The sequence below is a fragment of the Idiotropiscis lumnitzeri genome, chromosome 8, assembly GCF_059441095.1.
Source record: "Idiotropiscis lumnitzeri isolate Australia: NSW breed Sydney's pygmy pipehorse chromosome 8, RoL_Ilum_1.0, whole genome shotgun sequence".
Taxonomy (NCBI): domain Eukaryota; kingdom Metazoa; phylum Chordata; class Actinopteri; order Syngnathiformes; family Syngnathidae; genus Idiotropiscis; species Idiotropiscis lumnitzeri.
The window spans coordinates 23,382,576-23,399,704 of NC_142398.1; the positions used below are offsets into that span (position 1 = coordinate 23,382,576).

The window sequence follows — 17,129 nt, forward strand, 5'->3', positions numbered from 1 at the left end:
CCGCACCGTCGTGTCTGCGACTTTGAATGTGCGTGGCTCGGTGACGAACGTGAGAGTCAACCAATGAGCGTTTCGAGTTGCACCTTATCTTCTTTTTGGAAGTTTGGAATGATCTTCGGACAAACTTTGGTCTTTGTCTGCCTTGTACGCACTTTTCACCAACATCAGACCGTGTGGGAAAATGATCAGAACAAAATTTTGCCATCCAGCGAAAAAAACAAAACAAAACAAAAAAAACAATATAATCATTTGTACTATTTGAAAATGTATCTAAATCTAAATTTGGATTTGTATGTTTTAAAAATCTGCGATATAAATTTGATTTGTACAATTAAACATTTTGCAACATGAAATTAGATACGGACAATTTCAAAATCAGTGACCTCAAATCAGATATGCATGTCATCTGGAACCGCTCCAGCTGTTGTGAATTGCGCTATATAAATCAAGTTGTATTGTATTGTATTAAACTTTCTTTTTTTGTGTGATTTAAAAAGCTGCGATATCAAATTAAATTTTTAAATGTAAAAATCCATGATCGAAATTTGCATTAGTGTGCCTTAAAGCAAAAAGCGAGCCGCGACCTGCAGGCACGTCCCGATTTGGAGTTGCGTACATTCAGTGTAGTACCTCGTTGTGCCACAACATGATCGGGCAGCACTGAGCTCCACTGGAAGACATAAACAGGAAGCCAAAAGGACAAAGTTGTTCCCGCGTCTCAGAACGGAGGACGTCATGTCGTCTATTTATCGGTTGCTGCATTTGCATACGCGTTTGATTGTCATTCATGCTCATTTCCATTGGCCCCTCAGATGTCTTAGCATGATGCTACGGCGCAGCGTGAATGTTGCTGGTACTCACTGCTGCCGCCCAGCTGCTTTTGTTGGAATGACATCCGCACAGGAACAGGAGGCTCCACAAGAAGGTCATGACGAAGCAGAAGACGCTGACCGACATCACCCAGCCCAACGGGTTCTGCGGGACCACCTGCGTGCATGCCACCAGGATCCACACCAGACCCCCGAACACCTGCGCACGCAGGCAAGCAGGTCAGCATGAACGTTGTCGGTACAATAGCGTTGCTTCGACTGTCTCGGAATGATTTCGTTTTTCATCGAACGATGCCAGACTAATTGAGTCTTTCTGATGACGAAGTCATGACTAGAGCCCGAACCATTTGGATTTCTTGAGGCTGATACCGATTCCAATATTTGGCAAAGCAGCATTCTGATAACCCATTCATCAGTTGATCAATTGAAAAAAAAAAAAGGAAAATAAAAAATAATATATATCATTTTAATTTTTTAAAAAAAGTTTTTGTGCCTTGACGCTTATGACAAAGGTATAAATTACAGCCAGTTCATTTTGACGATTGGATGATTTTTCGATTTTAAAAAGCGCTTGCTTGACGGGTGGGTGGGTCTTCCCGCGGAAAAATGAGAAATTGCCTTGAAATTGCTCAAGTTGGCACATTTTAACGTGAGAGGTTTCACACGAAAGTGAAAAATGAAAGAATATAAATTGGCCGTCTTTTGAAGTTATTATATTGTTATGTCAAAACATAAACATGTCACAGGAATAAGTTACACTTAAGTCAAGTTATGTTTTACGGCGCTTTCAGCTTTTAACGCGATCACGTTTTAGGCTTTCTGAACTTATATGCTTCATGCTTCCATAGCTGTTGAATAACACGAATGGGATGAGAAATGTTGTTACAAGTTCGGGTAGGTAGAGTTGTGCACACGGCCGCTCCTGCGGGAAGCTCCGCCATCCAATCACGAAAACGACAAGAAAAAAGATAAAGAACAAGAGCCACAAACGAATCAAGTCCGTTGAACACGCGTGAGCGTCTCACGCGGGGACGCGCGTTGCTCGCAAGCACAGGGGCGCACGCGAGGCAACTTTTGACGGCTCTCTTATACACCAAATCGACCGACATGTCGCAAGTATTGTGATGAAATCATGGCTTTCAGAAGTAGAAATCAGTGGCGGAAGGAATTCAGGTTTGATGTCGAACGTTTTTTCAAACCTTGACAATGTGTTGCTCAGGTTAGTTTTGGCAGACATCGAAGCCTCCTCAAAAGGAAAAAAATATTTGCCAATTCTGGCAAGTCAAACTTGAATTGCACAAAATATTGGAGCGTTTTGGAAATAGTTGACAGGTTCTGTGTTTTCCTGTTCTCTGGGAGCACGGACTAGGCTCGGTTTTATTTTCGGACCGCTATGAATGATCATGACACATGAGCACCAGAAGGGGGGGTTGTGTGGGTGCAAAGCAAGATTCTTAAAATTGGAGAAAGCCAACAAAATTGCACAAATTGAAAAAAACATTTTGGATTACGAACACAAATAAGCAGCAAGCAAGCAGAACAACATTGCATTCACTGAGCACTAAAAAAAATAAACACCTGACTGTCACGAAATGTCCGTCACATGCAAAGACACACAGACAAACGGTGACAACATTTACAAATTGGCTAAAAAATTTTTATTTTGTTTACTTACAAAACAGGAAGGTCACAGGACAATTCTGTGCACCTCAACAACAACCAAGTTGACCAAAAAAGAAAAAAAGTATGCCCCCCCCCCCCCCCCCCCAAAAAAAAATTCTAAAATGTCTGTTGGCACTCTCGGAGCGCCTGGGCGCTATTTCTTGGCAAAGGTGATCTTCATGGCGCAGGTGGCGGTGATCCGGAAGCCTTGCAGGGCGTCCTTGGCCACGCCCGCCTGCATCTCGCCTTCAAACTCCACAAAGGCGATGTCGTGCTTGCCGGGAACCAGACGCACCTCCTTGAAGCCCGGGAACCTCACACCGCCCACAAACACACACGCTGTTACACACACGCACAACCAACCACACGCGCGCACGCATACGCCACTTACTGGTTGAAGAGCATGGACAGCATCATCTCGTTGGTTTCCTCGGGCAAGTTGCTGAGGAACAGGATGTAGTTGGGCGGGTTGTCGGGAACCTGCCAAGTCAGCGCAGTCCTCCAATGTTTAAGTTGAGCGCAACAGCGGCGAATGGCGGCGCACTACGCACGTAAGCTAATGTAGCGTCCACGTACCTGAACGGCTGGAACGTGGGCTGCGATTGACGGCACCTGAACACAGCGCCACAAAAAAAAACGGAGTCACACTCGTGCCGTGATGTCACCAAAACAGGAAGTCGCTCTCAAGTCATGACAGACGTGTATAAGAACGGGCCAACGACTTGCCGTTGGGGGACGGGAAGCCACCGGTGGGCGGCCATCTTACGTCGCCACTCGCTAAGCCCGCCTGACTTGAATCCGCTGATCTCCCCCCCCCCCCCACATCATAACCCGTCTCTCCGGCAAGAAAAGTGCTACGTGCACATTTCATCGCAGGAATGCAATTCGAAAGGTTCTTTTCTAAAGTATATCCGATTTCACTGCATCATGTTGTCACAATAGCCAAGGAGGAAACGAGAGCAAAGCGCTAAACGGCTGCCAAATGTAAACCGAACCAGTCGGGTTTGTTCATTGAGAGGCACGCATGATTCCTGGCATAAAAGCGAGAAAGCAGGGTGGCAAAGCAAGATGGCCGCCCTCTGGCTTCAGTCGCCTGTCGACAGTCCAGTCATATAATATGGGCGTGAGTCATGATGGCATGCAAACAAGAAGTGATCGGATGATGTCATGACAGCAATAGGCTAACCATGGCGGCTTTCTTGGCAAGGGCGGCGGCGGCTTCCTGAGGTTTCTTCTTCTTGTCCTTCTTCTTGTCTCTGTCGCCGTGCGCTCCTTTGACCTTGGTGATGACCTCCGAGTCCGTCTTGGCGTACTGGATCCTCTGGCGGGGAGTGGAAAGCGGGCGCATGAGTGTAAGGGCAGGCGGGCGGCGTGCTGGCCTGTGCGCGGGCGCCTACCATGGGCTTGTTGTAGAAGGGGAAGCCCTGCAGCTGGCGCAGGGCGTTGGTGGCGGCGGCGAGCTCCTTGAAGACCACAAAGGCCTGGCCCCTCATCTTCATGGTCTTCATAGCTACGATCTCCACAATCTGGCCAAACTGCGACAACAGCGCGTACAGGGAGCGCTTCAACTCTGCAGCAAAAGCACACAAAACTGCGTCAACCAAAGAAGAAGATTGCGAGCCCACACGAGCCCTCACCTTCTTTCTTGACTTTGTCATTGATGTTGTTGATGTAGATGGTGTGGTTGGGCCTGATGTCCATGGTGGAGTCCTACAATGGTGTCCGACCACAAGACAAATATGCTCATCCACAAATTCAAATCACGCGCAATTTTGAATCCATTATTTTTCAGCAGCAAGGTAAAAAGTGACGCTTCTGTTACGACTGCAGGACTGCTCAGTGGTTCGCATTTACGTCATTTGATAACGGGAAAGACAATTGCCAGCAAATTGCATTTTGAAAATAAATTAATTTGACTAATAGGGGTATTTGAATTATAGGCAGATGTTATCATTCCAAATGTAGTCATTGTTTAAAAAAAATAAGCTTCAGAGTACTATTTTTCATGCCATTGCTGCCAAAATATCTTTTTCCTGTTGTTTCCCAAATGAATCCGCAAATTCCATTTTTTTTGCCTCAGGTTCCTTTCCGATGAAAACGACCACGGGTTTCTTGTTTTGCGTCATTGAGAAAGCTCCTATGTTGGTTATGTTGTCTTGCCACCGAGGGGAGCCTCGTGATGTTGCTGCAATACACCAAAGGGAACTGGGAGCTCAAGTACCAGGATGTGACAGTCAGTTTGCATTCATAAAATAATTGTTATTTCTGAGATAGTTGTGAGAGTAGCGATACCAGTAAAGTGCCCGTTTAAACTCCTCTTTTGCAACAGTAGGTGAAACGTTTTTTTCAATTTCCGATTCAAACTTGAGAGATAGAGCTAGAGATATATATATATCGATAGATAGAGAGGGAGGGATAGAGAGAGAAAAGCATCACGTTCCATCTTAATGCGCGGCGTCCATTCAAACCGCTAGCTTAGCCAATTAGCTTCCAAGCCACGCCAGCGACTTTTGACCAGACGACGCCTACAAGAAGGCCGTATAAAGTCGCCGCAGTCACAAAAGATTTCAAAACACCAACTTTCCTCCACTCCGATTTGCTATAAGAAACGTAAATGGGAAGCAACGAGCAAGCACAAACGTGAAAGCGTTTACCTTTCTGTCCTGCCTCCCACGCTGCCAAACAGGATACGCCGCAAGTGCTTTCCATTAGCTTTATTATAGGCTGCCACCAGCAGGACAGGAGGTGAAAATACAAGTGGATCTGAGCGGTTACAGCTCTCCACATTTTTCCATTTTTATTTCTATATTGATTTCGATTTCGATTGATTTGGACTGAATTTATCCAGTTAAGTTCATTGAGTACGACACGAACTACTTTGACGTTCCTAATGCCACCCATTGTCAACGCTCGTTTGGTGGATTTGGCTGGCGACATCGTCCACGAAGAAGAGTACATTTCCTGTTTACAGTCTGGCGCCGGTGCCTGTTGGCCAATCAAAATGCAGCTATTGGGTTCAACCCGTGAGCCCGGCTAGCCGGCTATAGTCGTCCTCCGGCCGCCGGATCGCCGGTACCGCTTTGGACCACGACCACGCCCGCCGGCCCGCCTGCCTGCCTGCCTGCCTTCCGCGGCGACCCACTCGGCGTCCCCTTTTCTTTTCTTTTCTTTTCGTATTTTGTCGTTGACTTATTTGTGCTTCCGGGTGCATTTAATACCCCCCACCTGTTAGCGGCTAACGAGCTAGCCAACTTCCGCTGCTTTCTGCTTCACCAGCCGGCAAGCAGCCAAGCGGACCGGACAGGAGCGGGATGAGCCATGGCATCGGTTCGGGTGGCCGTCCGGGTTCGACCAATGAACAGGCGGTGAGTTGATCAACAACAACAAAAATAGCAATAACATCAAAAACATCATTGATACATTTATTAAAACACACACATACACACAAAAACTCAGCACATCACTCCTAACTGTAATGATAGTAATAATAACGATTTGGCCATTTGCCTTTTGCCCTCCAATGTGCTGTCTCAGCAGCTGATGAATATTTAACAGCTGCAGGCTTGATTAGAAATGAATGACATCTTTCTAATTGTTTTGGTGTGAATGAATGCAAGTGTGCATTTGGACATAAGATTGTCATTCTTCTTGCAAATCTTCTGTCAAATAAACGTAGCTTGACTTTGTGAGTCCAAAATGAGCTGGTTACAGCAGCAATATTATGACAAGAACAACTGATGGAGATAAAACGAGCGGTCCCAATGTGATTGGAAACGGGGCGATCAAGTGATTTTTTTCCCAGTCGCCCGCCCACCGGCCGCAATCTGGGAAGCCTTCTGGCCTCGACCCTGCGGCCTTATTCATAAAAATTGACGGCCCGGACCCGCTCCATTTGACACCATGCAGACTTTGATTTTTAATCCTTGGCTGCTTGCTGAGTGAACTCACAAGTGTGAAGTGCAAAAAGAAAGCCAAGCAACGTTGAGGTGAACAAAGTCGACTTGGCGAAGCAAATGCGTTTGTTGCTCTTCCAGGGAGAAGGACTTGTCTGCCAAGTGCATCATCAAGATGGACGGCACCAAAACCTCCATCACCAACCAGAAGGTGTCGTACGTCTTCCTCCGCCTCATCATGCGCTCCGGCCCGAAATGCATCGGCAAGCTCATCAATTGCGTTTTTTTCCCCCCAAAGCTGTCGGAAAGCGTGGCGGGCGACCCGACCAGGGATCCCACCAAGACCTTCACCTACGACTTCTCCTACGACTCGACCGACTCCAGAAGCTCCAGTTTCGTCACTCAGGAGATGGTAAACCTTGCTCTGCTTTGTCTCGGTACCCCAACATTTGGACTCGCACGTGTGGATGATATTGACTTTGTTAGCTGAACAAAAATATGAAGCGTTTTTGCTGCACGCTTTGTGCTGCTGACAGTGTGTTTTCTATCTTAAAAAGAAAGTCCCAGCAGATGTGTGGCTGCCGAAGGTCGGCAAGTGAACCGTTCTATTTGTCAACTATGTACGTTCGGAATGTGGCGCTTTGCCGTGACAATGGCAAGTCAAAAATGTTGTCTTCATTTTAGCTCCAATATAAGCAAACGTTCAAAATGCGCTCCCACTTTTAGCATTTTTGTGCTCAGCAAAGTTGTCGCTATCTGCTCAATGTTACAGTAACTTGAAATTGAATTGAGTTGACTTTGGCCGGAGTCGTCTTTACGCTCGTCCTCCAATCCGGATTGTGAGTCCTTTTGCCACATGTGTCGCCCCGCCCGACAGGTCTTCGGTGATTTGGGCTGCGACGTGCTGAAGGCGGCGTTTGAAGGTTACAACGCCTGCGTTTTCGCCTACGGTCAGACGGGCTCAGGGAAGTCCTACACCATGATGGGAAATCCGGTAACGTGATCGCGTTTCAAATCAACAGTACCGAGAGCAAAAAGATGTCAGATGCCGTTGCCCATTCTCACATTTCAGCTGCCGATAAATTAGAAAGAATTTTTCTGTGCATCAGGGAGACACGGGTCTGATCCCGCGGATCTGCGAGGGCTTGTTCAGCCGCATCGCGGATGCCACCCGATGGGACGAAGCTTCTTTCCGCACGGAAGTCAGGTGACCCTCGGCCGATGTTTGACGTGGGCCCGACTTGCCTTCGTGGTACTCATCTGTCCGGTTGTCGAAGCTACCTGGAGATCTACAACGAGCGAGTGAGGGACCTTCTGCGCAGGAAGTCCGCTCAGACGTACAACCTGAGGGTCAGGGAGCACCCAAAGGATGGACCCTACGTGGAAGGTCAGACTTTGCCTTACAAAGCGCCTCACACACGTCTTAAAAATTGGACCCGCCACACCCACATGATTTATTTATTTGATTTCATTTTTTTGGGGGTCAGATGAGTCTAAAATGTAGCGGCTTAAAATGACAATAACCGATTAATCGGCCGATGAAATCCATCCATCATCTGTACCGCTTGTCCTCACGAGGGTCGCGGGGGGTGCCGGAGCCTATCCCAGCAGTCTTTGGGGAGTGGGCGGGGTCACACCCTGAACTGGTTGCCGGCCAATCTAAAACGTACAACCATCTGTGCTCAGGGGCGTGCGAGGGCCAATTTAGAGCGTTCATTCGGCCTACCGTGCATGTTTTTTGGAACGTGGGAGGAAACCGGAGGAAAGCCTCGCAGGCACGGGGAGAACACGCAAACTCCACACAGGATGGCCGGAGCCGGGATCCAGACAAAGCACGGCCCACAATGAGCCCTTGTGAGGACGACAAGTTCTGGACCTCGATTTCCCTTGCCCGGACGTGGGGCACCCCCCTCTGGGGCCAGGCGTGGAGGTGGGGCTTGTCGGCGAGCGCCCGGGTGACCGGGCCCGCACCCGAGGCAACGTGGGTCCCCCTTCCCATGGGCTCGCCGCTTGTGGGAGGGGCCAAATGGGGTTGGGTGCCATGTGAGCCGGGCAGCGGCAAGAGGCGCCGCGATCCCGGCCGACAGAAACATGGAGCGTCACCTCTCTGGCTGGGAAGGAGCCCGAGCCCGGACCTGTACCCGCCGGTGGGACGCCGTCCGGCTGAAGAAAAAACGAGTCCTATCGGGCCTTTTTGGCCTCTGGGACTCCGGAGGCAGCTGACGGGTACCGGCTGGCCAAGCGGAGTTCAGGTTCGAAAAACTCACGAGCGGGAGCGGTTCGGTGAGGCCGTGGAAAAAGTCAACCCGAGGCTTCGAGGAAATTCTGGTCCGCTCTCCGGCGTCTCACGAGAGGGAAGCGGTGCAGCATTCACACGTTTCTCGTGAAGATGGGGTGCCCGTCGGCTTCTCGTGGGCACCAAGTTGGTGGGCCCATTTCAAAGTCGCGTTTTCAACAAACGTCGCTTTGCAACATGCTAATGCTAATTAGCATCTATGTTTCCCTATTGCTCACGGCTTGAAAACCACACGGGAGCGGTACTCACCTTCATATGTCCTTTATCCTCTGCGCGGAACGCCTGACATTTGCGCCGTATTGATGAGCGGAGCGAGGACTTGAGGCTTTCTTCTGATTGGCTTGTGTGACTTCAGATCTGTCCAAGCATCTGGTGCAGAACTACAGCGACGTGGAGGAGCTGCTGGAGGCGGGAAACATCAAGCGAACCACCGCCAGCACCGGCATGAATGACGTCAGCAGCCGCTCGCACGCCATCTTTACCGTCAACTTCACGCAGGTCCAGACAAACCTCCTTTTCCGACACCTGCAGCCGTTTGAAGCTAATATTTATTTTTAAAAAAACAGTCGTTCTTGTAAAGTTCCAAACTTTCGAATTAAAAAGCGTTGCCGTTGGAGGTCAAACAAAAATAAGGATGATCTTGCTTCTTTTTAAGTGAACATTTCCTGAGATTTTAAGACAAAACAAGTGGTCGGCGTTGGGTTTTTCTTAATTATCCTTGTGAAGCAAACATTTTCAGACATTTAATGTTATTTTAAAACATCTTTAAAATCGGATAACATTCCCAAAAAATACCCCCCCAAAAAAAAAACGCCAAAAAATAACTCTTGACTTCTCTTGCTCTAGTTTCATTTCCATAGCGCATTTCACTTGTAAAAAAAAAAAAAAACATTTTAAAATGCATCGATGTTGAAAAAGTTCATTTGTTAAACCAAAGGGTTAAGAAATATCAAATAAACACAAACTTCACATTTGAAAAATGTAACAAAAAATCTTGAAAAAGAATTTTGGAGGTGAAAAAGGATTAAAAATAAAAGTTTCAAAAAATATGTAAAAACAAGTTAGTTAGCAATGTTCAGTTTTTAAAAATGCATTTTGTTCTATATCCATTTCAAGCAAATATACTTTCAAACTTTTATTTTGGTGTTATTTAAAAAAAAAGAAAAAAGAAAGCATTCCTTTTTAAATGGCTCATGTCATGTATTGCTTCATTCCAAAAGCATGAAACAAAAGGACTTGATTATTTTTTTAGGGAACAATTTTTTGCTTCCCAAATCTGCAAGAGCTTTCTTTGGACGAGTCAGATTTGAGAACGGCAGCACGCTTGTCTTTCGGCAACTCAAAGTTGATTTGCGAGCGCGAGCGGACCGGGAACGCCGGCAGCCGGCTTCTTTGTGTCACGGGTGACGAGTACCGCATCATAAAGCACAAAGCGAGCGAGGCAAAGCTTTGGCCGGCTTCTTCTTGTCTCTTCCGAGCCCGACCGTGTCAGGATCTTTCAGGACTCGCCTCCTCTCAAATGGTTCGTAGACGGCTCATCTTTTCAGTCTTTGCCTGTGCTTTTCGAGGGGGGGGGGGTCGCGCCAGTCCAACCGAATGTCGTACGTTTGGGCCCACTGAGTCGTGTCCGGTCAAGGCTGGCGGACTTCTCCTTGACTTCTTGATGCTCTTTCTCAAATGAAAGAAAATCAAGAAATTTTGAAAGAAAAGAAAAAAAGCAAGTTTTACTTGCTACATCTATCTTTTGAAATTGATAAGTCAATAGAAATGTTTTCTTTCTCCGTGTTGAATTGCTTTTCTTTTTTTTTCTGTTCAAAAGCGTTGGTGAAGCCATTTTTTGAGGGGGGGGGGTTAGGATGTGACCCCCTCCGACCCCTCAGAAAAAAAGGTTTCTAGTATTATTTCACATTTATCACTTAAGCCCTTAGAAATGTACGCTTGCATTTGCTTTTTTTATTTTTGTGATTGCAATAAGAAGATTTTATATAATTTTGGGAGCTCTCAAAGTTGTTCTTTCACCTGATGTGCAAAAAGATGGCCGACAAAATGATGGCTTTCAGTCGATGAAGCTCCAAATATGGAATATTAAGAAGTCTCGTCAGACTTCTTTTTGAAATCTGTTCATCGCCTTGAGAGCTGCGCTTGGCCCGACCGACACACTCGTTACGTTAATGCTCAATACTGCGTTATTTTCAAATAAATAAATAAATCAGACACATGTTGGGAATGAATGAATGAGTTTAAAAAAAAAACAAAAAAACATTTACCAAAACAAATTGCAAAGTACAAAAAGCACAATTGCAAAGATGTCCTTTTTCAATGGAAATAAAAATAAATTGACAAGATAAAAAAGGTCATTTATGTTTAAAAAAAAAAAAAAATTGTAAAGCAGGCTATTGTTTTTGTTATTTTACAACTTGTGTCCAGGCCAAGTTTGACGCAGAAATGCCCAGCGAGACGCTGAGCAAGATCCACCTGGTGGATCTTGCCGGCAGCGAACGCGCCAACTCGACCGGCGCCACCGGCGTCCGCCTCAAGGAAGGCGCCAACATCAACAAGTCGCTCGTCACGCTCGGCAACGTCATCTCCGCCCTCGGTCAGAAACGCGCGCACGTGCCGCCTTTTGTGTCGGCGCGCCACGCAGACGCGCGTGCAAGCGTGACGACGAAGTCCTGAGTGAGTCCACTTTTTTGGTCCCGCAGCGGACTTCTGCGGTGACGCCAACGCCAACGGCACCCAGAAGAGGAAGTCGCTCTTCGTGCCCTACAGAGACTCGGTGTTGACGTGGCTGCTGAAGGACAGCCTCGGCGGCAACTCCAAGACCATCATGATCGCAAGTACGCAAATTCCAGCAACCAACTCTACACAACTCCTCATTGCTCACTTGGCACGGAAACGGCATCGCCAGTTCCTTACACGCATCCGACTTGTCTTAAACCAACAAAAGAGCCTTTCGTTCATTTCGGCCCGAAACTTGAACGGGGGGGGGCAACTTTTTAATTGATTGGGGAAAGAAAACCCCCAAAAAAAACATTTAATGATGTGATTCATTTGCTCACCACTAGAGGGAGCTCACCTAAGAGACTTTTGCCATCACTGTTCCGTTCTCCCTCGCCGTCCTCAGCGGTGTCCCCCGCGGACGTCAACTATGGCGAGACGCTCAGCACGCTGCGCTACGCCAACCGGGCCAAGAACATCATCAACAAGCCCACCGTCAACGAGGACGCCAACGTCAGGCTGATCCGAGAACTGCGAGCGGAGATCGCGCGACTCAAAGCGCTGCTGATTCAGGGCAACCAGGTGAGCGTCCCGGCTTGCTTGCGTGCGAGCGAGCGAGCGAACGAGCGAGCCTCACGTCATCTGCCGGTGCGCTTGTGTTTCAGATCGCTCTGCTGGACTCGCCCACCGCGCTCAGCATGGAGGAGAAGCTGCACCAGAACGAAGCCATGGTCAGTGCACGCGCACGCGCACGAGACTTCATGCATTCGTGCAAGAAATGAGGGAAGGGGGCTCAATTTTTCAGCGGTGCAACCAAAACGTGTGTTTCTGCACATGCTAATGGCAAAAGTGCGGCCAAATCATTGACAGCCTTTAAATACATTGAGCAAATTAAGGGCCAAAAGAAAACTTCTTTCAAACGTGCTGATAAACCTCCAGTATGCTTTTTCCACCATAAACAGATTTTGGTTCTGAGAAGAAGAAAAAAAAGGTTGCGGTGGTGGGTGGGGGGGGGGTGTGCAATAATCGGAATGTGGAGGTCCATCAGAGTGGAAGAAACCAAATTGGAATGACACGAGGCAACCCGCCCGTGTGTGCACGCGCATGCAGGTGCTGGAGCTGACAAAGGAGTGGACCAACAAGTGGAACGAGACGCAGAACATCCTCAAGGTACTTTTTTCACACCCCCCCTTCCTGGCGGCGCACGCGTGTGACAAGGGCGGCGTGCGTGCACTCAGGAGGAGACGCTGGCGCTGCGCAAGGAGGGCATCGGCGTGGTCCTGGACTCGGAGCTGCCTCACCTCCTCGCCATCGACGACGACCTGCTCAGCACCGGCATCATCCTCTACCACCTCAAGGTGGCGAAAGCCGCAAAAGCCGCCGCCGAGAACAACTTTTGCAGTGCGCTTTGTCTCGTGTGCTTCTCCGACGTCAGGAAGGACGAACGAACGTGGGCGGAGACGACGGCGCCAGGGAACAGGACATCGGTGAGGCTTTTTTTCATTCTTCTTCTTTTCACTGCGCGGGTCATTTTCAGATTGTTCATGGAAATTGTTTTGGGATTGACTATGTGTGAATGTGCCAAATTGAAATTGGGCGAGTGGTGGCGGTCGCTCAAGCACAATTTTTGCGCAAAAAACAAAAAATGGACTTGATTTGAAATTGATTTTCTCTCTCTCTGTAAAACGTCATCCCAACTTTCAAACGATTTGAAACAAACTCCTCCGATTTCAAATGAAATTTGAAATATGAAGGTACCTTTTGGAGTAGGCGTCGTTTATTTGAGAAGTGAGCTCGTGTTCTCCGGCGCCCCCCGCAGTCGTTCACGGCGCCGACGTGCAGAGCGAGCACTGCGTGTTTGAGAACCGCGGCGGCACGGTGACGCTGGTGCCGCTGGCCGCCGCGCTCTGCTCCGTCAACGGGACCGACGTGGCCGCGCCCACGCAGCTCAATCAAGGTGAGAGGGCGGCCGTGGGGGGCGGGGCTTCAGACTGAGGGGGGTGGGGCCAACTGGCGCATTTCCGCCGCAGGTGCCGTCATTCTGCTGGGCAGGACCAACATGTTCCGCTTCAACCACCCCAAAGAGGCGGCCAAGCTGCGCGAGAAGCGCAAGGTCAGCACCTTTTGATTGTGTTTTTTTTTTTTCTTGATGTTTTTCTTGCCGCACTGTCCAATCTCCGGCGTGTCCCATCAGAGCGGCCTGTTGTCCACCTTCAGCCTGTCCTTGAGCGACCTGTCCAAGTCCGGCGACAACCTCTCCGCCGTCATGCTCTACAAGCCGGGGTGAGTTCCAACGACGGCGCCAATTTCCAATTTTGCACTTTGAGTCAATTCCATGACGGAATTTGAGTTTGAAGTGGAAGGAGAGCTGAACGCCATCCCAAGAAACCAAACGGGTCGGGCGGCCCTTTTTAAAGAAGGCGAGCGAGGCATTCTGGGAAATGAAGTGCTCTTCGACCATCACGGCCAACAACGTTTTTGTTTTCGTGTTGAAAATGGGCTCCTAATGAATTCAAGTCTTGATTTTGGACGCAGTTGGAGGGGAAGGCCAGGCCAAAAATGTTTGCGAAGCGTGAGCCAAGCGGCAAAATGCGTCATTGTCATCCATCCGAGGCGGCGGCCATTTTGCCGCATGTCGTTGCTCAGCAAAAAGCTGAGTTGCAACGGCGATGCACGTGGAAAAATGGCCGCCGCCCGCCATGGATTTTGCTGCCTAACTGAGATTTTCCCCTTTCATGAAAACGGGACAAAGTCCTTTTTTTTTTTTTTTTTCCTTTTGTCTTTGTCAAGTCAAGTTATGGCTCAACTTGATTGCGCAATAATTAGTCATCTTTGTTGTCATCTTACAAGTCAAACTCAACTCACACGTCGGCGAGGCACAAAAGATTCCTCAACATGCGCTTTTGTCTGATTTTATTTTTGCAATCCGTCCAAGGAGCACCAAAAACCGCCGCACTTTGATTCATTTCCAGAGGAAGAAAAGCCCTCTTGTCTAAAATCAACCCAAATGATGCGACTTGATGGGAAGAAAAGCAAACGATGTTTGGGGAAAAGCATTTGAATGCACGTCGGCTCGAAGCGCGACGACGAAGATGCCGGGATGCCCGCTTCCTCCGGCAGACGCTCGGCTTCCCGTCGTGGCGTCGGCGTTTCGCTCCTTCCCTCGCGTGGACTCTGACGCTCGCTGTTCACGTGCGCTTCAATGTTGACTTTGCTCTTGATGATGTCATCAGGTTGGAGGCGGAGCGTCAGCAGCGCGAGGAGCTGGACAAGTTGGAGACCACCAGGTGAGTCACGCGCGGCTTCCCTCCTGTTGCCGTGACAACGCTGTGCACTTTGTGCGCGCAGGCGCCTGATCGGCGAGATGGAGGCCAAGCAGCGCAGCGAGAAGGCCAAGCTCCAGCGCCTCCGGCAGGAGTCGGAGGATGTGCGCCAGAGGATCCTACGCCAAGAGGAAAGCCTGCGCCGCCGCAGTCGGGACGTGGAGAGCCGCCTCCGAGACTTCCTGGAGGAGAAGCAACGCTTTGATGAGGAGAGACACGCCGACCTCCTGCCGGGGCAACGGCAACGGCAGAAAGAGGACGACGGGGAGCGAGATGATCTCGAGCGAGATCTGGAAAGGCCGCCGCCGACGCTGCGAGAGCATCAAGGGGTCGCCGTCACCCTGATGAGCCCCAGGGACGCCCGACGCCTCGAGGAGGAGAAACGGGCGCTGGCTGACATCAGAGATGCGCTCCTGTGCGCCAAGGAGGCCAGGAGTGAGGCGCAGCAGGGGAGCGAAGAGACATCCGAGGCCGCTTCGGCCCGCTACTCTGACTTCAAGGCCGCCCAGGTGCGAGAACTTGGCCGGCTGGAGTCGAGTCTTCGGGAGCAGAAGGTGCGCGTGGAGAAGGAGGTGGCCGGCGAGCGAGCCACCTTGCAGCTCCTGGAGGAACGCCCGAGTGAGCCCGACGACCACAAGCGGCGGCAACTCCTCAAGCGGGCGAAGCAGCGGCTGCAGTCTGTTGAGCTCCAGCTGCGTACCCTGGACACCAAACTCCTGCCGTCGCTGGCCAAGGAGAAGCGGCGAGCCGAGGAGGTGCTGGAAGGTCACGCAAATCCTCCCGCTCCCGGCCTGGACAACCTCCTCGACCAGGTGGAGAAGGAGCTGCAGGACAAGGAGGAGAAGCTGAAGGTCCACCGGGCCTGCAGCCAGCAACTGCGGCAGCTCCAGGAGGCGTCCCGCTTCACGGCCAGTGTGGCCCAGCGGGAGGACAAGGTGAGGCGCAAGGAGAAGGAGACGTTGCAAGAACGGAGAAACCCGGCCCAAAGATGCCGACTCTCCTGGGAGACCGACACGGCTCGGGAACCGGGCTTGCGCGCATCGCAATCACCTGGCGCCGAATCGCTCAAGTCAAGGTACCTTCATCGCTTTTTGAAATTGACACAAAAGACCGAGTACACGTGACGTGCTTTTTATTTCCGCTTCGGTTCCGACAGGGTGATGAGTCGGCACGTCGGCGAAGGCGAGGACAACTTCCTCACTCAGGCGGCAAACCACGCGCCGACTCTTGACACGCTCGTTCCGCTCTCAGGCGACAGGTAGCGCTCGCTTAGAACATGACGACGACGGGGCGCTCTGCTCTGCTCTTCACGCCGTCTTCCGAACAGGATCAACGCGTACATCGAGGAGGAGGTTCAGCGGCGGCTTTGTCACTTCAGCCTCGCCGGAGCCGGCGCCAAGCTGGACTTGTCGCTCCCCTGCGCGTCGCCGCAGCTCGTGACCTCCATGATCCAGGTTGGTGCGCATGTTCGAGAGGACTTCCGAGGTCCCGAGAGTCCATTCCTTGCGGTTCCATCTCCCCGCAGGAAGAAAACGCCGACGAGACGAGATCAACAGAGTGTGTGGTCCAGCAGCGCAGCGGCTGCGTGAACGAGCCCCCTTGTTGTCCCGGCGCGGCGCGCGAGGAAAAAATCCGCGTCAATATCCCTCGCTACGTCCTCAGAGGTCAAGGCAAGGACGAGCACTTTGAGTTTGAGGTCAAGGTGCGTTGGCGCCTCCCGCAACGCGTGACACCTGCGAATAGTCGAAAGTTGATCTCTGTGTGTGTGTGAGAGACAGATGAGCGTGAAGGACGAGACATGGACGGTGTTCCGCCGTTATAGTCGCTTTCGAGAGATGCACAAGAGTCTGAAGTCAAAATATCCGCAGGTCAGTCGCCGCTCACTTTTGGTCCTTGACGCACACGAGACATTAAAATTATTCATATGGTTGATTGGATTGGATGTCATTGCAGCTGGCAGTTCTGGAATTCCCTCCCAAGAAAATATTTGGCAACAAAGATGAAAAAATGGTCGCCGAACGCAGGAATCTACTGGAGGTTCGGCCGCGCACAAACGGATTTTCTCACAACCTCGCAAACGCACATTTTCTTGGGTCAAGCTTACACGCTTAGATGATTTTTCTCACTTGTGCAAACGTCACACACGCGAAACAGACGTGGCATCCACGCTTGTGTTGCAGCTCTACCTCCGGAGCGTGTTTGCGGTGATGTCGACTTCGTCTGGATCTCCGCTGTGCGCCGGTCCCATTTCCAAACGGTCCGTGTGCGAGTTGTCGCCCTTCTTCAAGAAAGGCGTCTTTGAGAGCGGCCGCCACGGAACCGGCTGACCGAGCCCGCCCGCGCGCCGGCTGTGCCACTGCAGGAACTCCTCAGTCGACCAATAAATTGTGTGCATGTGTGCTTGCAA

The 17,129-nt window shown here is 50.2% G+C and overlaps 2 protein-coding genes and 1 pseudogene across 3 annotated transcripts; 1 reads left to right on the forward strand and 2 right to left on the reverse strand.

Moving 5' to 3' along the window:
* Positions 1-617: 617 nt before the first annotated feature.
* On the reverse strand, positions 618-1,771 carry LOC148332892 (myelin and lymphocyte protein-like; annotated as a pseudogene).
* On the forward strand, positions 679-17,129 carry LOC148332893 (kinesin-like protein KIF16B). Of its 2 annotated transcripts, XM_088301794.1 has the most exons (26): positions 679-1,049; positions 5,769-5,857; positions 6,527-6,596; positions 6,684-6,797; positions 7,263-7,379; positions 7,495-7,592; positions 7,663-7,772; positions 9,037-9,179; positions 11,109-11,277; positions 11,384-11,518; positions 11,806-11,981; positions 12,065-12,130; positions 12,510-12,569; positions 12,638-12,757; positions 12,835-12,886; positions 13,219-13,356; positions 13,430-13,512; positions 13,594-13,682; positions 14,633-14,686; positions 14,748-15,797; positions 15,879-15,980; positions 16,050-16,176; positions 16,248-16,424; positions 16,501-16,590; positions 16,676-16,759; positions 16,903-17,129. In XM_088301794.1, the coding sequence occupies exons 2-26, from the start codon at positions 5,811-5,813 to the stop codon at positions 17,047-17,049; spliced, it is 3,618 nt and encodes a 1,205-aa protein (XP_088157920.1). In that variant the 5' UTR covers positions 679-1,049; positions 5,769-5,810; the 3' UTR covers positions 17,050-17,129. The 2 variants fall into 2 exon arrangements, with proteins under 2 accessions (XP_088157920.1, XP_088157919.1); XM_088301793.1 differs by lacking the exon at positions 679-1,049 and having other exon boundaries at positions 5,099-5,857.
* On the reverse strand, positions 2,586-5,199 carry LOC148332894 (U2 small nuclear ribonucleoprotein B''-like). The gene is made up of 7 exons (XM_088301803.1): positions 5,147-5,199; positions 4,130-4,202; positions 3,890-4,062; positions 3,679-3,813; positions 3,069-3,104; positions 2,884-2,972; positions 2,586-2,806 (listed from the first exon to the last, which is right to left on the reverse strand). Exons 2-7 carry the CDS (start codon positions 4,191-4,193, stop codon positions 2,647-2,649), a joined length of 657 nt encoding a protein of 218 aa, XP_088157929.1. The 5' UTR covers positions 4,194-4,202; positions 5,147-5,199; the 3' UTR covers positions 2,586-2,646.